Source organism: Zingiber officinale, chromosome 6A (genome assembly GCF_018446385.1).
Source record: "Zingiber officinale cultivar Zhangliang chromosome 6A, Zo_v1.1, whole genome shotgun sequence".
Classification (NCBI taxonomy): Eukaryota; Viridiplantae; Streptophyta; class Magnoliopsida; order Zingiberales; family Zingiberaceae; genus Zingiber; species Zingiber officinale.
The window spans coordinates 38,706,035-38,729,548 of NC_055997.1; the positions used below are offsets into that span (position 1 = coordinate 38,706,035).

Here is a 23,514-nt window from a genome sequence, read left to right on the forward strand (position 1 = left end):
GGGTCCTATTGTTGGAGTGATATAGTTGTTTACTATTGCTAGAGTAGTTTCCTTCTTCTTATTGTGTTATTATACTGCGTGGTTGTGAAAAAGTATGTTCCAGCCGCCTGTGGCTGTGTATATAGTGTCTGTATGGTTGATTTGGTCACCGGTACAGGGGAGACTCTGTCGAAATTTTTCAGTAGGACTTTCTCTGGGGCCGTGATAAATCTAAGTGTTGCTAATATTAGCATAAGTGACACTAGTAAGTAGAGTAGTAGTTAGGTAATAGTCGCCCTTAGAGAGTAGTAGTAAGAAGGGTGGTCGTTACAAGAACAACCCTTGAAGTTAGCATACCAAGCTTAGATTTCTTTGTTACCTTAATTAGCATCCCAGTTTTATTTGCATTTCTGTAACCACGAACAGCTTTATTAGGGCTTAGAGCAGCCCCCCCTTGGAGCTTGTTGCAGTCCGGATTTTAATGGCTTTATTTCCATGCTTCATATTTTCTGTACAGCTAGTATATCATTGTTTTCTTACAGCATTGGAATAGCTAGAGGATTAAGAGTAGCATGAGTTTCTTTGCTTTCGGATTACACTGTACAGCATTGGAATAGCTAGAGATTATTGAGTAGCATGCATTCTTTGCCCTCTTTCTTTTATCTCTGTTGTAGCAAGATTTAAGGTTTTAATTACCACAAGTTTTAGATTTAGTTTGAGTTTGTATGCAGATAAAGGAAAAGTTAAAGTGTAAAGAGGAAGGTGACAAGGATGATGCGTGATGGATGTGTGTGATGCCAGGACTATGGAGAGATCTGGGAAGTTTTGAGTTTTCATGTTTAGTGGATAAGAAATAGTTGAGTTGTACTTTATGGTTTATGTCATTTGAGATTGTATTTTTATTCCTTGTTTTATTGAGTTTATTCGTGTCTTAGATTGCATGCTGTGATGAGTCTCTATGTAATAAGTAGTTATTTTAGTGTTTGACACTTATTAAACTGCATGAGTGTTTGATACATGTTCCAGTCGCCTGTGGCTGAAATATATATTTTTGTATCTCAGTTTATGGTCACCGGTACAGGGGAGATGCTGCCGAAATTTTTCGGTAGAGACTCCTCGTGGTTTCGATCATACCGATTAAGTAGAGTTAGTAGATAAGTAACGGTCACTCTTAGAGAGTAGTATAGTAAGAAGAGTGGTCGTTACATCGGATGTCCCTCCGACTCCATCTTCTTCCTCTAGCCGCTCTCTTGGTGATTAGTCCAACAAGAGCTCACCTAGCTCTGATACCACTTGTTGGGACCTTGACGTCCGCTATAGGGGGGTGAATAGCGTCTCACCCAAATCGTCGCTTCCTACGTTTATTAGTGCACAGCAGAAACAAAAATACTAACAAACAAAAGGAAAGTTAACCCTAGAAAATAATAAACAAGAAGCAAACCCAATGACACGTTGTTTAACGTGGTTCGGAGATGAAGCTCCTACTTCACGGCTGTCCGTAAGGTGGACGATCCCGATCCATTGGTGGATGACTCCCCGGAAAACCTCCGGCTAGCTCGTGTAGCTCCTTGTGGGTGGAGAAACCTCACCACAACCTTGTACAAGCATGCTAGATCACTTGGGCACTAGGAGACTCTAATTAGTGTTAACCACCACTAATTTCGTCAACTTTAACCAAGGTTCCAATGCTTGGTTATATAGGCCACGGGTTGGAAAACCCCGCCTACCAGTCGACTGCCAAAACATGCAGTCGACTACCCTTCGTGGAAATTCGACCGTTGCAACCCAACGGCTCGATACCAACCCTCTGTTCGCTCCCAGTCGACTGCACCAGTCGACTGATGAAACCACCAGTCGACTACTACAGTACTGCTACAATAACGCTGTCGTACTGCTACAGTAACGCTACAGTACTGCTACAGTACCCCCTAATTCTAAGATTTTGCCCCGAGTACATTCACTCAGCGCTCGTTCTCGCCCGACCAACCTAGACCTAGCCTTCTAGCCTACTCCATCAGCCTTGCGTCCCTCGGATGTCTTCCCATCCTTCACGTCTTGCCTTCTGGAGCTTTCATCGGCCTTGTCATTGTTGTCGGGTCTTCATTTGCCAAGAGGTCGTACCTCCGAGACTTCGTCCATTGCCAAGTTACACTTGGACTTACGTTGCCAAGACTACATACTTGGACTTACACTGCCAAGACTCATCCTTGGACTTTCCTCCTTTGCCAAGATCACACTTGGACTTTCCTTGTTGTACCTGTATCCTGCACACTCATAATGCATATCAAATACAATAATAATCCTAACTTAAACATTTGCCCAAACATCAAAACCTAGGGTCACTAGATCGCTCCAACATATAATTGTGTGGTTGTGTATGTTCTAGCTGTGTGGGCTATTGATTATTTCTTATGTGAGCTTGTAACCTTGTATACATAATTCATTTGTCACTGCTACAAGGGAAGTGATGTCCGATTTTCAACGGACAAATTTACTCTCGAGGCGTGACACCCATCACCTTACTTGGGCAAGGCTCCTAGCGATTCACATGGTCATGGCTCCCAGAATCTCACTTGGGCATGACTCCCAGTAGCAACTCATATGGGTATGTCTCACAGCCGATCCACACTAATCAACAAATCGCCACCCGCTTGGCACTAATAAATCATCGCTTACTTGATATTTCTTATAAATCGCCACTAGGCACCCTTCACAAATCGCTGTTGGCCCGACACTCACATATCACCACTCTATATTCCTCACAAACCGCTATTCGTTCAGCACGCCGCGTGTATCATCACTCGATATTCATCCCACATCCCCAATTACTCAAACTCGCCTCTCATTTAACATAAAGCCACTCATGCGACATCTGAAGATAACATTAATACATTGAGTGATAGTGGTTAGAGTCGCTAGCCAATCAGATGATTGGACGACAGAAGGACTTGGGTTTAGTCAGTCAATCGTGAACTTTCTTCAATTAGACTTGAATGGGAGGTTTGTGATACAATGCGTTATGAGTGACCCCAAAGGTAAGGTGAGGTTGGACAAACAAGGCTCAATTCTCCACTTTTCATGGCATTTCTCCTAACATAATTTCGAGTGACCATAGAGTCAGCTGGACCTACGAGACTCAGTTTCTCACTTCTCATGGGTATGACTCCCAACATAAACTTGGCCAGCTCTAAAGCTAATCGGATCTTTGGGGCTTAGTTTCCCATTTCGCATGGTCATGACTTTTAGCATAAACTTGGGCGGTCATAGAGTTGGTCGGGCCTATTGGACTCAGCTCCACACTTCTCATGAGCATGACTCCCAACATAAACCCGACTGACTCTAGAGCTAGTCGGATCTTTGGGACTGAGTTCCTCGCTTCTTATGGGCATGACTTCCAGCATAAACCCGGACGACCATAAAGCCAATTGAACCTACGAGACTCAGCTCCTCACTCCTTATGAACAGGGCTTTTAATATAAACCCGGGTGGTCACAGAACCAGCTGGATCTACGAGACTCAGCTCCTCACTCCTAATGAGCAAGGCTTTCAACATAAACCCGGGTGGTCACATAGCTAGCTGGTTGAACTTATAGGGCTCAACTCCATACTCTTCACAAAGGTAAATTTGTTACCTTAACGACCTTAGTGTTGGCCCCATGGATATAGAGGAAGATAAATACAGGTACACAGACATTAGACACATGGTGGGATAAACCTTATGTCATCAATTTCTATGAATCGACTTCTTGACCATTACTCCAGAGATGCCATGTGCCCACTATCTACGCTACGCCATGGGGGCAGCTCCCCACTCTTCACACGGGCATGGTTCTCAGCTTAAACCTGGTCGGCTCCAGGCTGATCGGACTCTCTCTATGAGACAACATTACCAGAAAATCATAACAATTTGTTAGATAATAACTACTTACCAGAAAATATACATATACAAATAATGGAACTTTCCTCTATCTAGATAGAGACTGTTATACATTCTCTACTATCTGACAGATTCTGACACTTGACATTCTCTAACGCCTCATTATTTCAAAAGTTATGAGATACAGTATAAAAAGGGGTCCTCTCCATTGGCCAGAGACATATAAACACACTCACACATCCACATCTACTATTATTCTGTTCATTTTCTCTATTTTGCTCGGCTACCGTTCTGACTTGAGCGTTAGAGTATTTGCTCCAGAGTCTCTTTCCGTAGTTCTCATTCTAACGTTCTCATTGACTCTATTTGTTGTATGCGTAAGTTTGCAACTCCCAGCTCTAGGTTCACAGCTCTCAGCTCGAAGACTTTCTTTCGTCAACATTCTTGCTACCTCACTGGCCGCCTATCTACTTATCTTCCGGACGAAAATTAATTGCTATAGTCATAATTATTATAATATAAAGTAAAATTACTATTTAATAATTTTTTTAAATTGATACTATGTATTCTTTCTTTCCAAGGATCTGGATAAATTATAAAGTATTCATCAAAGCTCATCCAGTTGACCGATAATTGTAAGCTGACTTTTTTATTAAGGAAAAATCTCTTGTAATATATCAGGACTTAGACTTAAATACTAAATTCTTTGGTTATTCGTTGGAGGTCTCACCGTTGCTTGAGCTCCAATTACAACGCATAAATTATTGTTACGTCAAAATTATCCTTTTTGTAATTTGTTAAAAGTATTCAAAACTTAATTAAAATGGTTCTAATTTAGCTATAACTGGTTTAATACTATTTTAAAGCGACGACCATAACTAATGCAATTGAAATAATTTTTAGAAATTTATATTTTGATTTAGTGGAAATAAATTTGAATAAATTTAAACAATTTTAAATAAGATGATGATAAATATTTTAATATAATGGTACTTCATCTACTATATTTTAAACTAAATTAAATTATTTTTTTAATTTACTATAATTTTTTTTTAAATTGTAGTTATATACCTGCTACAAGTTTATAATAGTATTAAAAAGAGTTTAATCAAATTAAATAATTTTAATTAAATTAATATAATAATATTTTATGCATTATAATTTTTCTAAATTAATGAAAAATAAATTAATTTAATTTAATATATTATAATATAAGTAAACAACAATAAAATAAAAATATTTTAAAAACAATAAAAATACTTAAATTTTTTTTTTCAAAAGAAGTTAATGAAATCGAGCTCTTGATTTTTGCACATTGTAAAAAATATATTTTCTCTCTTAGATCGGTGGGTCCCACTTGAATAGCATCTCTTTTTGGCCCAGGCTGAAATTGTCAGTATCACTAATGGCACCCAGCATTCCTGCCATCATTACGCTGGCGGATGTCCTCACCCGCGGTGATCCTGCCCTACCGACCCCTCCATTCCTATTACAATTTATTTATTTTTTCCTTCTTCTCTGTTTTAAAAATTATAAACTAAAAAATTAACTCATGTATCACCTGTCTAATACTTTAAAAAATTACTGTTGTGATATATATCATTATTATTTTTCTAAAATAAAATAAGAACTAGTAATGAATTTATCTATCTAATTAATAGTTAACGACAGCTTAGTCTCACCGGTTAGGCAGGTACATCCACCTGCTTCGTATATTGGCACTCGCAAATCGCACCCATTTCTCACCCACCATTAAGCACGCTAATTATAACCACAGGTACGGAGATTATAACTTGAAAAACTTTTTTCCTTTTTCTTTTTTCTTTTTTTTTTCTTTTTTCTTTTTCTTTTTCAAACTTCTCTCTCACACGCTTTCCTCTTCCTCTCTGTCCTCCCTTCGTCTCCCTTTCCGTCTCGTGCCTCCATCGTGCTGGTGTCGCCCACTTCGTCCCTCTCTTCTCTTCGTCGCCTCGCGATCTCTTCTCGGCTCGCTTCGGGCCTGCAATCTATCGGATTTACTGAAGCTCGGAACTGAAGAGCTCGCGTCGCCGAGGCGGGAGATCCGGCGGCGGAGTCGCGATCGAGAACGTGCGGAGATGTTTCGTGATGCTGCATGCGAATGGGACATGGCGAGTGTATTCTCTTCCAGGAAGGTGGTTTCATGACGGGGGAGCTCGAGCTGGATTGGATTTTCGAGCTGTGAGAGAATCTCGGTGTCTTTGGAGGAGGAGCAAGCAGAAGGTTTGGCGGCGCTTCCAGGGGGCAATTATCGCGCGAATTCACTATGTATTTCACCAAGCTCGACGATTCCCCAATGTTTCGGAAGCAGGTGCTTACCTTTTAGTTGATTCCGCGTTTTGTGTTTTGAAGTATTGCTCGAAAGACCACGCCTTTGGTACTTAAGGCAAAGCTATTTGTCATGTAATCTTAATTGACGTGCTCTTTGCCTCTGGATTTGTCGACCTAATGTAAATAATTGGCTTCTACCAAAGTTTAGTTAGATTATGGTGATTGCAACTCATTGACCAGTAGATTTGGTGGCATGTGTTTGCATCATTTATTTGTATTATCCAAAAAACAAAACAAGAGAATTAAGACAATGTGACCCTTGACGCAAGCCTTTCTTGGACATGCTTACCACTTGATCACTTTTATGTTTGCCACTGTTAATTTATAGTGAATCGAACAGTTAGCACTAGCATATTCTTCACAAAATAAATTTCCTGTTCGTCTATTGTTTGCACTTCAAAGGTTCGAACCCAAAATATTTCTTATAAAAACACTCTTTTTTCTATTATTCAACCACATTTTACATTTTCTCAAATATGTATCTTAATCATATTAACGACAACTTGGTAAAGGATACTAGACGCAATGCCAATTATTGTCTTTTCCATTTTCAATGCACTACTGCTTCTTGATGGTGCCATATTATGAGAGAATTGAAGAAAAATGGCCTTCCGGAATGTTTTAACATCGAAAATAAATGAAAAAGAGCCTTATTTGGCATTTATTGCTTTAGTCAGGAGGGCCAACTTTTAATTTCAAAAATATTTCTAAAAAAATTTAACACTCATTTTGCAGTCTTGCTGCATCTCATATCTCTGCTATGCAATTTAATCTTATATATAAAACTTCTGAATTAACTCAACCTTTGTCAGTTGTGTTAGTTACCTGTACAAATCCACAATCAAAATTAAAATTATATCAATATAAATACTTACAAGTTGTTCAGGGAGAAAAAAAGTAATATATTCTGTTTGAATGAACAATAATTCAAACTTTTGCCATGTTTGTCATATATTAAAAGTTAGTACGAAGTATATTTTGCATCGTACTTTTTATTGGGTATAGCATGTGGTTTATTTTAGTAAGATACTCATTGTTACGGGAATTATGTTTGAAGTATATTTTGCATCATACTTTTTATTGGGTATAGCATGTGGTTTATTTTAGTAAGATACTCATTGTTATGGGAATTATGTTTTATTCTTTCTTACTTCGGTTCTCTTCATGATAAACAGATTCAATCACTTGAAGAAAGTGCAGAATCATTGAGGGAGAGATGCATTAAGTTTTATAAAGGATGTCGAAAATATACGTATGTGCAAATTTATATTATTGCTGAAATTTTTCTTGTTTCTTATTCCTACCCTTATTTGTTGTCTGCACAAGAAAGTTAAGGATCACATCATAGTTGCTAATTACTCAATAGTCTAAGGTGTAAAATTTACAAGTATATGCAGAAAGGATTGCCTAGGTAGGATGAACCTTAACAATTTTCCCCATTATCACTCATTAGGTGGAGTTGCTGGCTTGCCGATTGACTTACATATTGATTTCATGGGGTGGAAATCTACAAGGAACTCTCCTATAGAGAATATTTCAACCTTTTTCTTTATTTTTCTCCTTTTCAACAGATATTAATGCCCACTTTGGTTTTCCTATTAAGGATCTTAACAGTAGCAATGCTAAGGAATGTTCTTCTATACCTTTTAGTCATTCCCTTGGGTCTATGCATTCTTCATCAGTTTTGCTACCTTTACACTTGCAACACATACAATAGAATGATTAATCGAAAGGGAAGAATTGTCTCTTAGTTGAGGCAACCTGTACACTTCTTCATATGTATGCCTCTTTATCCTTCTTTTAGGGTGATGCCATTCTTATTACTATTTTATCAAACACATGCCTTTTTCTACTATTTGCCAATATGTCATTCTTGCAATATTATTAAGCTCTAAAACAATGACTAGTAATAAAAGCATATTATCACATTTTGATTTTCAAATTCTAATTTCTTTGAAGCTTAACTATATGATGAGAAAATTATATTTGTTTAGACCATTTTTTCCACTGAAATGAAGATGTTACATCATGAATCTTCAAAAGCAAAAGTAAACATACAAACTAAAAATTAAGCTAGTTACTTTTCCTTTGTGATTTATATGTGACTTTAGCAAGATCACTTATGAAATTCTTAAAGGATTTGGTTTTCTTGTTGTAAGTTAGGGCAGGTTGGCAAATATCATAAGTTGCCATAAAATTGTGCTGGTTTGGATGGGTAAAAAATAACCTTAAACCATATAGGTTCAAATGGTATAATCTAAATGAAGCAAATTATGAGGGACCAAGAAGAGTTAGAAATTATAGTGGATTTAACATTAAGTCTAGATATTCATGTATTCATCCAAATATGTATAAAAAATATAGGTCAACATAGTAGATTGGTGCTGACTCGTATCCATACAAGTTGCCAATAATATCATTCTGTCTTGTGATTGAGATCGACATCAAACTGAGATTTAAAATCATGAATCCAGTAATTCATAATTTTATTTCCTATCCCTTCATCTTATGTTTACTTTGTGCTAAATCACAAACCCAAACAAGAAAATATCCTGGGCTTAGAATCAATGGGCAAAGTTCTTCCATAGCAATTTTGAGGATCTGCATTTCTATTGTTGTCATCTTGAATTTTTTCATCTACATGCAAAGATGTCTAGTTCAAAATTTCAGTTTTTCTCTGCCTTCTGTTCTTTATGATTATTTTATTGATTTACAGAGAAGGACTAGGAGAAGGATATGATGGGGACATTGCTTTTGCAAGCTCTCTCGAAATGTTTGGAGGAGGGCATAATGATCCCATCAGTGTGGCTTTTGGAGGTTTGTTAATGTTGTCTACTTCTTGACATTTATTTTGAGCAACTGATGGTTCATTTTATTAGTGAATGCCTCTTCTTGGCTGTGGTTCAGTGATAAACTCAAATTTCAAGTACTCTTTTACAAGACGACGTCTTTGAGCTTGTGTCTGCTCTACATGTGTTTCACTTTTTACCAGGGAATGTAATATAACTGGGAAAAACTAAGAATATATTTTTGATTTTATATTAAATTCTTTTTTTGCACCCTTTCCTGCTTTGCAAAAACTATAGTTCCTTTCTATACGTTTTGTCTCTCACTTGTTGCTGTCATGATTTTGCATAGGCTATGTATATGAAATTACTTAATTTCTCTGGATTTGTTTTTTTGTTACCAATAAAATAGTTGGTACTAGGTGTTACCATGTTTTATTTCCTTTCGTTTGTTGTTCATATATTTTGTGACACAGATTAAGAATCAGATATTTATTTGATTTCTAATGAGCTGTGTATCTCAGGGCCTGTTATGACCAAATTTACAATTGCTTTGAGAGAGATAGGAACCTACAAAGAGGTTTTACGTTCACAGGTAGAACACATACATTCTTGTCTCTTTCCATATGGATGTTAAGTACACTCTCTTTCCATGTGGAGGCTAAGTAATTGGTTGATCATGTGCAGTGCTACTTCAAGCCAATCTGTCCATAAATATAGCCAACTAGCACTATACTAGTATGCCTAGACCTTCAATGTTCTTTCTTAATATTAGCTATTTAAATGATCTTGGTTTTTAGACCTTCCCCAACTGAGTGAGCTGCAACTGGAAGTTTGTTTATGCATCACTGTTTCCTTGCAATAGCTATATGAACCACACAAGATTATGCAAAATAAACATAGAATATCATGAGATGTTAAATTTTTTACCATGAGGAATGAATTTTCATTACATTTGTTAGATTTTGAGTTGACCTAGATATGAAATGAAGCATCAAGTGTTATGGTATTATTTTATTTTTTACCTGTTGATTGTGCTTATGATGTGGTTGAAGCTCACTATGATGCAGCAGGTGGTGCTGCATTTCTTCTTTTTTGTTACTATAGTAATCATTGTTTTGAAAAACAAATTTGTGTGCCTGCTGGGAAAGCTCATATAGGCACTTCTCTTGTTTTATAATGCACTAGTTCTTGGTGTCATCTAAAAAGCAGCTTTATGATGTCCGTATAGCACCTGATAATCATTTCATAAATGATAACTCAGCTTGGTATACTTTTTATCATAGTAAATTCTGGTTGTTTGCTTATTTATATTAATCTTGCTAACACTGGCTACCTTCTCTCCCTTTAATCCAGGTTGAACATATCTTAAATGATAGGTTGCTCCAATTTGTGGAGATGGATTTGCATGATGTTAAGGTATAATCATTTCCTCTTTGCAATTATTAAACTAGATGGAGAAATCATATTCTATCTTAAATGATAGGTTGCTCGACGCTTGTTGTACACACTTGTGCTACACTTGTTCATCATTTCCGTTGTTTTGTTTAACCTCAATTGTGATCATATTGTTCAGGAAGCTCGCAAACGGTTTGATAAGGCTAGCATCCTATATGATCAGGTGTGTATGTAATTATGCATTCTCCCATTTGATATTGGAAGTCAATTTCCAAACCTTCCCATTTGGATATGACATTATCTGTATCTGGACTCTTGATTTCAGTTATCCTTTGCATACAGAATCATAATCTTTGGCAGGTCTTATTTCCCTCTACAAATATGTGTAAATCTTTGAGACTGATACTTGGGCAACTGTTTCCTGTGGAATAATATTCAATTCTGTTATTTTATTTTGAAGAACTCAGATAATTTCTTCTTAATCCTTATCATCTTTTCAATAATCCCATAATTAGGTCAGATATATAATATATTCATACTATGTTCCTTTTTCTTCTTCACTTTTTTTTTATAAAAATAAATTAGTAGTTATATGTTATTTACCTTAATAAACCCAATACTGTGAATCTTTCTCTAGTGTGCTATACTTACATGTGTCATGTAGGAGAGGCCGAGGAGAGAAAAATACTTAATATTGTTCCTTTTGTATGTTTCTGATTGAATTATCATTGATGTACATATTTCGTTGCTTATAGACTTTTATTTGGCGATTGTTTACTTATGATTTAGGGTTTAATGGAAATAAGGTCCACATATCCAATCCAAAATAGTTAGATTAACAAGACTTGATGATTATGATGATGGAATTTGTTTACTATGGGGATTGTAGTTCCCGGGAATGGAAAGAAGATATGTACATCATTTAGGAATGCTTATTTAAATTATCTATTCATTTTGGAGTCTCAAGGACTAGAAGTAATGTGACATACGTTTCTATAAAACTACCTTGACTACTCTCTATACACTGAGAGTTGCTGAAATCCTATGATACTATTCCATTTTTTGCCTATATGCATGAAATTTTTGGGCGTTGAACTTGACACCTTGCAAGAAATTTATCCTAGGGTTCCCACAATCCTGGCACCCTAAGCCTTTACGTCTTCTTCTTCCCTTTGGCTACCATGTCTCCTTGTCGACCCTTGCATTGTGGGGGTAACGCCTGATGTGTAACTGGACTAAACATACTCAAGATATAAGCATGCTTTCAGCCTACATATACGGACCTTGCTCAATTTCTTTTTCTCAGATCATCCATTATATCTTAACTGTAAGAGCTAACAACTGATCTCTTGGTCTTTCAAGTTGAACTGCAGAAGAATCTGAGTAATGCACTATGCAATATGCTGCGTTAGCACATACAAGGTCAAGCTCATTGGTGATCTCGTTAAGGCCACAGGAGGCAAGGCACTCTTTTTGAGGTTGTGGGATATATTTTCCTGCTAGGGATGTAAAGGCAAAGCCCATGTCAGGATGGGGGTGGCATTGACCCCTAGAGGAGCCTTTCCTTTCACTTTTTTGCAAGTTGGTAGGCCACAAGATGATTTTTTGGATGGATTTTCTATCTTACTTAGAAGGGGAGCCTTGGCGCAACGGTAAAGTTGTTGCTTTGTGACCAAAAGGTCACGGGATTCGAATCCTGAAAACAATCTCTTGCAAAAAGTAGGGTAGGCTGCGTACAATGGATTCTTCCCGGGACCCCGCATAACTGGAGCTTCGTGCACCGGGCTGTCCTTTTTTAGTTTCTATCTTACTTAGACCCAGTTTCACTTGTGACTAAACTCAGTTTCAGATTCCATAACTCTTTATGAAAGGCAGAAAACCTTCTTCTGTATTATTGTTTTGAGGTAGCTCTCACTGTGGTTTTGGATATAGGCAACATTTCTTAACCACACAAATTGGATCTTCTTGTTTACTTGATTCTGTTTATTCTCTCTTTTTCCATATTTCTTATGCTTCTTCTCACAATGCTTTAGAGGATGATTGAACTTTAACTAACTGGAATACTGGAGTTAAAATTCTCTCTCAGACAAATTTTATCTATGAATTGTAAATGTTTTAAAACCACAGTCAATGCCTTCAAGCCAAGATTTGAAATACCAAATTAACATATACAAATGGTGGCTACATCTCAATCCACTGATGAAATAAAGGAACTGATGTGCCAGTATATAGTGGTTATACGTAGTGACTGCACATACCTTTATACTCGTATATTTGTGTATATATATTATGTGCATTTATCTGTACACTTATATGAAATGGATGTCAGTATCTGTGGCTTGTGGAATTGATGGATTTATTTATTGTCAATTATCTTTGGTATCCTATTAGTACTCTTTAAACTGGCTATTCCCATGCTCCCACAGGCACGTGAAAAGTACCTATCCCTGAAGAAAAGCACAAGAGCAGAAGTAGCAACAGTCTTAGAGGATGTAAATACTGCCATCTTTTGTATTGGAGTTGATTTTGTAATATAAAATGATTTTATATAATGTATATTTTTTGCACATATTTTCCTGAGTGGCCTAAGGTAGCACTTTTGTTTCTGTGTTGCAGGAGCTCTACAGTGCGAGATCTTCATTTGAACAAGCCCGTTTTAATTTGGTATATCTTAATATATACAATTTTTTCATGAGTCTCATAGTCAGAAAGTCCTACAATACCTTATTGCAAATGCATGATACTATAATTTATTCCCTATTATTACTAGGTTACTGCTATTTCTAACACAGAGGCAAAGAAGCGATATGAGTTTTTGGAGGCTGTTAGTGGAACTATGGATGCCCATCTTCGTTACTTCAAGCAAGTAATGCAATAGTTTCTCTGCTGTATTTTCATCATTTTCACAAATGATTATTCTTACCTTCATTTCAGGGATACGAGCTACTTCACCAGATGGAGCCATATATCCACCAGGTAGTCCTATAGGATTCGCATTCTAATTTCTAGTCATGATTCCTCTTTCAATTTTCTGCACATTTTGTCATGCATTATGGCTTCATATCCTATTTTGAGAATCATTCTACTTATTGTATGATTATCCTAATGGCGGAGCAAATTCATTCATGCATTTCATCAGTTCATAGAATAGCACTGCTTGTTTGCCAATTCCAAAACAGGATGTTGAATCTTGATTGCCAGTTTCGAAACTGAATGTTGATGACTAAGTATATTACCTTGATGCTACAAGCCTACAAAAGCATCTATATAGGGTTACATTCTGATTATGACTCTTCTTTCTGTTTGATATTCATTTATTTGTCTTTTGATATATCCTATTTTGAGCCTGTGGTAGAATAATTATCATCATAAACAAATTCTATAACATAGTATTTACATCTTCAACAGCTACTAAGTATAATTCTGGTTATAGTACTAACTTGAAAACATGCCACCTTGAGAATTAAAGCAACGTCTAAACTCTAATTATATTCTTGGTTTTTTTACTAAGTCTTTTTGCAATTTGTTGTTTAGTCATTTTTTTTTTCCTTTTTTTTAATAGATGTACTCAGGTTAGATAGAATTGAACCCTTCTCCCCTAGTTGCAAAGGGTGTCTTTGAGGTGTTCTATGCCTTTTTCATGACACGTGATAGTGGAATCTCAGTATCTCCCTGTAGGTTTAAGTAATGATGCCTGTGAAGAAAAATCTTTTAATGCTTTACCAAGTGCAGTCATAACATGTTTCTGAATAAACAATAGTTCATGTCATTGACCATGAAAGTGCTGGTTCTCATTGTTACTTATAAATGAATCTTCTCACATTTTTTAGTTCACATTTATGGGCTTGCATTCCCATGTATTAGCTACCAATTATTATCTTCTGTTCTATTGCATGGTAAATATGTAATTTTGACTTCTAGTATCCTTCATATCCTTTGAGGCTGCTGGAGTCTAAGATTATATTCCTGCTATGGTTGTTCAAGGTATTGGCTTATGCACAGCAATCAAGGGAGAGATCCAACTATGAACAAGCAGGACTTACAGAAAGGATGCAGGAGTTCAAAAGACAGATTGACCGTGAAAGTAGATGGTTGTCAAATGAGTCACATGATTCTCCTAATGGAGATGGTATACAAGCCATTGGAAGGAGTTCCCATAAAATGATAGAAGCAGTGATGCAATCAGCTGCAAATGGGAAGGTGACATGCTTGATTTGCGAGCTGGACAATCTGTTCAGTTAGGTTTTACAGAGCAATTTTAGCACTAAAACTTCCTCTCCTGTTCTCAGGTTCAGACCATTAGACAAGGTTATCTCTCGAAGCGTTCATCAAACTTACGAGGTGACTGGAAGAGAAGATTTTTTGTTCTTGATAGTCGAGGCATGTTATACTATTATCGCAAGCAATGGAACAGATCTACTGTATGTCATCTCTGTTGTATATAATTACTAAAAAATGTAGTCATACTATCATCTCTGTGCCTAACTTGATAGTGTTATCTAATTTTATCTTGCCCATTTTATGTGCTTTGTGCTTTAGGGAAGTAACCATTGTACTTTGAGAGGTCAGAACTCATCGGATCATGGTTCTGGATTACTGAGTCGTTGGTTTTCTTCTCATCATCATGGCGGAGTGCATGATGAAAAGTCTGTTGCACGCCATACTGTCAACCTGCTAACTTCAACAATAAAAGTTGATGCAGAGCAGTCAGACCTTCGCTTCTGCTTCAGGATCATTTCTCCAACAAAGAATTACACCTTACAGGTAGAATCTTAGGCATCTAATAAGCTTCAACTCCTCGTTGATTTATATTCATAGTACATGCTTATAGCAAGGGGAACATATTATTTTTGCTTGTTCCAAATGAACTCATATTATTTTTGTTTGTTCCAAATGAACTTATCTGTTGTTTCTGAACTCAATTTTTTAGCCACCTACATTAATATTAAGATCATGCACTGTTCATTCACTTTATTCTGTGTTTTTTTGGTTCATGCAGGCTGAGAGCGCCATGGATCAGATGGATTGGATTGAAAAAATAACCGGTGTCATTGCTTCTCTTCTAAGCTCTCAGTCACCTGATCAGGTTTGTGATGGAGCATTTTATCCTTGCATGCTCTTTGAGTCAAGGGTCATGATTTTTTTTGTTTCTGGTTGGAAAATTTCAGCGTCTTACAAGCCCCTCAAGTGGTGGCCATTATAGAGCACCGAGTGAAAGTAGCTCATTCAGCAGCTCAACTGATCTTGACCAGTTGGTCAATGAAGATTCATCAATTCAAAAGAGCAGTTTTAGTAGCCATCATGATCGTTCTATCAGAAGCTCGCAGCAACATAGATTCAACTCGAAGCATGAGAAACCAATTGATGCACTGCAGAAAGTGTGTGGTAACAGCATGTGTGCTGATTGTGGAGCTGCTGAACCTGACTGGGCATCCCTGAACCTTGGAGTTCTTCTTTGCATTGAGTGCTCGGGAGTTCACCGGAATCTTGGGGTGCATATTTCGAAGGTAAGCCTTGGGTTGATGCCATCTTTGCAATATGTAATTCTGTCTAGAGTTCAAAGTTAGACAACTCAAGCATGTTGGAATCCAAATTTAAATTATTGTTTCCTGTTGGATGATTCTTAATTGTCGAAACCTGAACAAAGGTTTCCTACCTTAAAAGATGAGTATATTCAAATCAGGCATGGACAGCATGCTTGTAATTAGGGCAGTCTCAGCCCTAGTGATAAATAACTATGAAACCTACACCTTTTTTTTCTGAACTATGATTTACCAGAAAAACTGCAATTACTGGGGATTCTCCTTTACATAGAGTAGAACAGGGATAAGATACCATAGTATACCAAGTACAGTGGACATTTATCAGTCTGAGCAATGACCAAGAAATTTTTGCACATGCAATGTGTGGTATGCCTTGCACATGCAATAAAGATAATTATTTTATTTTTTATTGTCTGACTATACAGAAATGGTACAATGTGTGATGTGTAAATGCAAAAAATTACCAACTTTGGCATCTGAATAGTCACCTGTTGTTTATATGTTAAGATAGAGTTTGTCCTTAGGTAAGCAGTTATTTTAACGAGTTGGTCTCTGCTGTAATGGGAAAAACAACTGATATAGGAATCCTTAGCTGTCTTTTGTATTTGTATGTCCTGCAAAAGCACTAAAGCTCAAATTGTATGTACTTGGGAAAAGTTTGACAGGATGTCACTGAGCCACTGGCTGAACTTGTTCACTGTTTACAAGTAGGGTTATATTGTAAGCATCATTCTTTTCTAAGATTAATAATTTGAGCTTTAGCAAATGCTCAGTTGCTCGCACCAAGTCACTTCTGATGTTTAATGCTTTAGTTATTTTGAAATTGTTGGTTCAACAACTCAGAACCAAACCAATTGGACCGACTACAGCAGGACATATCACCTTTGCAGAGACCTCCAGAATTTAACAACCTCTAACCACTTTCAAATAATGCAAGAGATATAAGAATTCAACCTTGAACACTGAGCACCCACCTTCGAACCTTAGTTCCACAGTGGAATAATACGAGCGTCTTTATTTGCCCTCCCAATTTGCTAGTTGTTTTCTGTTGATTTGGAATTTGCCTCCCTCATCATGGTATGAGAACTGCCTGAACATATCGATTGGGTTGAGTGTGCAAATATTTAGCATTACTGCAGGTTTCCTTTGCTTGAACCTTATTTCCACTAGGGAGTATACTTGTTCCCTTTGAATGTTTATTTGAGAAGGTGCCTTCCTCTGACTTGGCTAGTTATTGTGGGCTGGTTTGGGCTCTGCCTCTCATCAACCACCCCATCCATGAAGCTCCAAACATTTTAGTAGTTTGCTATGTGAGATTGCATGCTTCTCATTATAAAGATTGTGATCTTTAATTGTCAAATATATAATTCTCTTTCAATCAAAGAGAGATAAAGTAATTTCATATTAATGATATGGTATGGCTACTGAAACTCAATCTCTGCCTCATAGGTAAAGAAGTGCCTGCAATAAATTATCGTTCTTGTTTAGACTTGGCTTACGTTGAAAGATTTAGGTCAAAGATTGATCACATATTAGTGTTTTTGATAACCTATCTTTATTGTTGCAGGTGAGATCTCTAACACTTGATGTCAGAGTGTGGGAGCCTTCTGTTATCAATCTCTTTCAGTCATTGGGTAACACATTTGCAAACTCCATCTGGGAGAAATCTTTACCATTGACAAGTAATGGGAACTTAGAGGATGTCTCTAGGTAATGATAATGCAGCCCTCAGTTGCATATTCTTCTTTTTTTGTTTTTTCCCACATTGTTTCTAGCTGTTTTAACATGTTTTTGTTCAGTTTTTGCTTGCTTAACAAAAATCAAGAGCATTCCTCTATGAACAAGCCTAAACATTCAGATCCAATTACAGTGAAAGAAAAGTTCATTCAGGCAAAGGTACGATGCATGTTTTCGGATACATCAACTGGAAGAAGGCCTTTTGTTTTACCTTTTTTTCATACCATAAAATGTATGACACTTGGAATTTTTTTCCTTCATGAACTTTTATGTGCTGGGGATTATTTGGACATGTAAAGAAAATGTTAGGTAATTGAAAATGTTACTTTTAGTCATTTTGACAATAATTTTTCATTATGATAATGGGATTACAATTTCTATTTTATTTGTGATATAATTGCTAACATTTATCACATGAAGCAACTAAATATGTTAACTCCAATTTAGTGGAAATATGAGAAAGGCTTTGATAATACTTTACCATGGCAACCTTCATCAGTTGGTCATGTTTCTTAGGTGATTTATGAATTCCTTTAATTTCATTATTCTAGCAGTTTGAAATAGACATTCCTGCTCGTGCCCTTTCCTAGTCTAGTTTGGTACCAAGGTTACTGCACAGTTCATATACTTCACTAGGGCATGCAGAACCCCACAATTTTTAAGAGTGCACTAAGATAATTTGACTTGACATCAAGACTTATATATTTCATTTCGATGTTTGTTATTTGGGAAAAACTGAAAATTTTCACATTTTTTGCTTTTCATTGCACTTGAAAAAGTTGAACATGGTGTCTGCACTAAAGCACTGATTGCTGAACTACGTTTTAATTCATCTTGCTCTAAATGGAAGAGTTCACTTTTCATTAAATTTACAAAATGAATTCCAAAAATTGTTTGGAGAAACGGGAAATTGCTGGGAAAGTGTGTTTTGGCCAGCCTGACATAGTTTCCGGGGATTCCATACAAACTTGTTCTCTCTAGAAGCTATCACATCTGAGAAGTGAATATGCTTTTTATTTATCCTAAATTAGGGAATTCGAATTTTTAGCTGTGGCAAGATGTGATATTCTAAAGGAATTTTTATATTCATTTTTCTTCTAGATTGGTCGCAATATAATCTCTTTGTTCAATTATATACCCTCAAATTCTTAGGTCTGCATGCATATATTTGGATTCAGAATGATTAACTATTTTTCATTCAGTGCTTACGATTTCTTCGATTTTGAATCTCCATTTTCCAGTTCTTACTTTAAGAACTTTTAATGAGAGAAAAAGGGTCCAATAAAATACTGATACATCTTTTATCCCACCAGTATGCAGATAAGCTTTTTGTTCAAAAAACAGCAGGAGATCAGATTTCAGTTGCACAACAGATGTGGGACAGTGTCTGTGCTAATGACAAGAAAGCAGTCTATCACCGTATCGTGGCTTCAGATGCTGGTGTGCATATTGTTTATGGTTCGGCATCTGCAAATTCTTCTTTGACTCTAGCAAAAGCTATGCTTCTACAAGATCAACCAACTGCTGTGCTAGATCGTAGTTCAAGCTGCTTATTAAGTGATACCTTGCATAAGTCTTCTACTATGTCTTCTATTAGCTCAGCAGGCAATAGTGACAACAGATATGAATTGAATGAATGCTTTGAAGGATTCACTTTACTTCATCTTGCTTGCCTAACTTCAGATATGGGCATGGTAGAACTCCTCCTACAGTATGGTGCTAATGTTAATTCCACTGATGTAAAGGGGAGGACACCGCTTCACCATTGTATTCTCAGAGGCAGACATTTATTAGCCAAATTACTACTGACAAGGTGATTTGTTTTACTCATGTACTTGAATTCATGACAGAATCTTATCTGAAATATGACTCATTGCAGTTATTTTTCAAATGCCTGCTGCTTTTTCTACTTTGTTACTAGCTAAATAAACTACTGGATCGTATCTTAAAAATAATAGGCACCCTCATACAAAATCATCGGAGCCTAAGCTTGTTCCTGCACTTCATCTTTAGATAATTTATGACCATGTGGATAAGGATAGAATAACTGCAATTAGTTTGTACAAACTTAAGATCTAGCACCAAAACATGAGAAAGCTGTAAGTATTCACTGTCTCCATTGCTCTTTTAGTATTTTTGTGCCTGGAGATACATGTTCAACATAAAAAATAAAAAATAACTGTGTCATGACCTATTTCTAAACATATTGTTAGCACTAGGTTGCCAAACAAATGACTTCTCTCAGAGAAAGTTTACCATTTGCAGTTCAGTACTTCAATTATGTTTCTCAGGCTCTGCTCTCGGTATCCGGTGTGGATCTAAGTGTACCACAAGGTTGATCCTAAAAATTTTTACAGAACCAATAACACTCGTGTGTCAACTTGAAATTCCAGTGTTCGTCTATCAGTGCCTGGCATTGATACTGAAGGGGCAAATTAAGAGTCCAAGTATTAGAGTATTTCAGTAAAACGTCATACAACTCTAAGGAGCTCTTTGCTATGTTTTGAAATGATTATTCTTGTTTGTATATGTTGGGATTCAATCAAAGTCCTATATTGGAAAGATTTGGAAAAGATCATGGGTTTAAAAGGATGTATGATATCTCTATTGACATGAGGTCTTTTGAGTAGAACCGAAGAGCAAAGTCATGAGAGTCTAGGCCCAAAGTGGTCAATATCATGTCATTGTGAAGATATGTGAACATCCTTCGGTCATAACAAATGGTATTGAGTAGAGCCTAAAGCAAAACCGGCACATCAGTATACTGTATAAACCATAGCTTCTAGGATATTTAACCTATGGCAGTTGGAAGTCTACACATAAGAATACTGCTTCCTTTCCTATTCGGATGCGTTCTTGCAATGGAAAGAGTTTGTTAGCAGTTTCTGTTACCTATACTGATAGTCATCTTTATCCTTATTTGAACATAGTGGTATTTGATGCAAGCAATTAGTGATTTTCTTCATTAAAAACTCGTAGACAAGTCTTGGGAGAACTTTGAGAACCACTTTCAAGGCAGTTTGCAGCTCGTCAGATACTATGCAAAATGTTTTCCTAATTTCGCAGCTCTTTTTTTGGCTTTCTTTGAATATTTCTCAATAGAAATAGCAGAAGAATTTATGATTACTACTATCAAATTTTAGAAACATTTTCAAATACAGAAAGTTATAGTAAGATGTTTATTTTGTGGTGTTGTAAACTTGGAGACAGACATACTTAAATTGCATGTGTTAGATCTATAAATATATTATATCTATTGACTACTTTTTCATTCTTTTTTCATCCAACTAGCTAACAACTTTATGGAATCACAGGGGAGCTGATCCACACGCTATGGACGAAGATGGTAAAACTCCCCTTCAGTATGCACTTGAAGCTGGCAACCTTGATGACGATGAGATACTTATACTCCTGGAGGACCCTAACAGATAGCAATCTCATGTCCAAGCTGTCAGAAAGCCGAGAACCACAAAGATCTTTCTTTGAACGGTGCCAATGGAAGGGTCAAGCAGTTGTGAACTGCAACTTTAGATATTTCTTTAAGTATTGCAGCTAAATCACCCCTCAGAGTGGATCAGATGGATTATTCCTCATACCAGAAGATGCTTGCACATTCTTTTAGCTCGCCCCTTCTTCTTCATGGTAGGGATTCTGCAACAGACAGGTATTTGTCGGGTTGGGTAGTGCTCGTATGTGAATGGGTGATGTTGGTTTTCTGTGCATTTTCTTCGTGTTTGTTTTCGATTAACTTGTTCGTCCTTATTTATAAAATATATTTGTTGATCCTCCCAGGTATTAAATATCATTTTGACTGATGAGCTTTGTATATATGGACTTGCTCTATGAAAATTTTTAGTTTGGAAGAGCAATTATTGTTATTATTACAAAATTCTCACAGTTCAAACTGATAGTTCAAAATTCCAAAAAACTAAAAAAAAAAATCAATTTCTTATCAGTTTGTCCCTTAGTCATTAAGGTTGTCATTTCACTTGACAGATTAATGACATGGTGAGTTTGGCATATGTTTATTATATAGATTAGGATCTTAATTTTAAAATAGATTGAATTATGAATGTTATTAAGGCGTGATTAATAGTATAGTAAGCCTTTCTACAAACAAAGCAATTACCATGCTATTTGGCCAGTCTAGAAATGCAATTGCAACAATGAAAACAATAGACTTGATATGAGCTTGGGATAGACAAATCATGAATCTAAATTGTGCAAGCAAAGTTTCTAGGGGTGCATGTGTCATCTCCATAATGTTCATGGTAGAAATTTTGTCTCCTCGGGACGGTCTAGTGAGCAGCGCATGAGGTGCTGTCATCATAAGGTCTGGGGTTTGAATTTTGACATAGTTGAGGTAAATGTCTCCCTCATGCGCCAGTCATTATTCCAAAGACTAATAGCTATCTGTAATTTACTTCCTCTGTGTTAGTCTTGGGATGGATTGACGGGGACGCTGGGGGCAAGCGTAGTTATCTTTTGCCACCATGATAGAAATTTGTTTGACAAGGGAATGTATGCACCCACAAGGTTGGGATGACCAAGAGTACTAATGACAACAATGTAAGGGTGGGGGTTAAGCTAAGACCTAAGAGAATTTTTAGTAGATAAAATATTGAAAAAATTGACCATGAAAATAAAATGACGAATAAGATAACATTAAATCTGGGACGATTACTCTGATTTTATAGAAGTTTTTCATTGATTGCAAGAGTAAATTGAGAAGCACTCGAGGCGGACGGTCTAAAAGTCCAGCATCCCATGATTATGCGTCTTATTTAGAGGAAAAATTTCTATAAATATGTCGTAGTTGGGGATTGAATTGTAGATATTTGAGTAATAATTTGATACTATAGTCCTGGATGTAAAAATTGACAATGAAGAATCAACTACATGGAGGTCAAGTCGAATGATGCTGAGGCCTCTATACCACAACGATCTACGGTATTCAGCTTCAAATTCAAACTTATGCACTTATTCAAAATTTTAACTGTGAAACACATCAACAATGCAATATGTTCCTAGTTTTTGTATCTATTGGAACCTTTTGATTTACTATCAAATGAAAACTACTACTAACAAGAATATCACAACTAGTGGTAAAGTTTGGTTTGTTCCTCTGGTTTTGTGATTTTGATTTCTTTGCTCTCTATCGAATTAATGAGGTGAAGCCTGAATGAACTGCTAGATAACACAAAGAAACAGCAGGAAACCAGCAAAACAGAGTTGTGAAGTTGATTATAGATTTATTTATTAGAAGAGCAATATGTACATGTTGCATGGAAGAAGTAAATTGCCTTATGTGTTAGTCACTATTTCAAAGGCTAGTAGTCGTCCGTGATTTATCTCCTCCGTGTTGACCTTGAGACGGGTTGACGGGGGCGCTGGGGACGAGCGCATTCGCCTTTTGCCATCATGGAAGAAGTAAATTGAGGTGGTGAGTGGGTCAGTGTCTGCCCCTAAGAGTAAATCATGAGATGATTGATATAAGACTATTGTATCATATTTTAATAAAAGATAATATTTTATATTTATTTATATATATTTAAATTTGAATAAATATAATAATGTCTTAAAAGTGATAGGTTCTATTCTATAGCATATCCATTAGTTGAATTGATTGTGATATATATATATTCCTACTTAAATATTAATAGACAAGGACAATAGTAATATATTGATACTAACATATAAGTTAATTAATAACTTAATCTCACAAGTCAGGAATATAATATATCAAGTTAACATATGACTATATATTAAAGAATATGTACTGAATTGACCTGCCATGAGAGTACTCATGAATTGTTATATGAGTGTTATAAATATTCTCAGTGAC

General features: G+C 36.3%; 1 protein-coding gene across 1 annotated transcript; it reads left to right on the forward strand.

Moving 5' to 3' along the window:
* Positions 1–5,718: 5,718 nt before the first annotated feature.
* On the forward strand, positions 5,719–21,497 carry LOC121996300 (ADP-ribosylation factor GTPase-activating protein AGD3-like). The gene is made up of 19 exons (XM_042550219.1): positions 5,719–6,185; positions 7,381–7,457; positions 8,922–9,022; positions 9,516–9,586; positions 10,348–10,410; positions 10,568–10,612; positions 12,816–12,881; positions 13,006–13,053; positions 13,160–13,255; positions 13,324–13,365; positions 14,374–14,589; positions 14,679–14,810; positions 14,929–15,153; positions 15,389–15,475; positions 15,558–15,896; positions 17,500–17,642; positions 17,732–17,828; positions 18,983–19,482; positions 20,984–21,497. Exons 1-19 carry the CDS (start codon positions 6,141–6,143, stop codon positions 21,099–21,101), a joined length of 2,511 nt encoding a protein of 836 aa, XP_042406153.1. The 5' UTR covers positions 5,719–6,140; the 3' UTR covers positions 21,102–21,497.
* Positions 21,498–23,514: the final 2,017 nt, after the last annotated feature.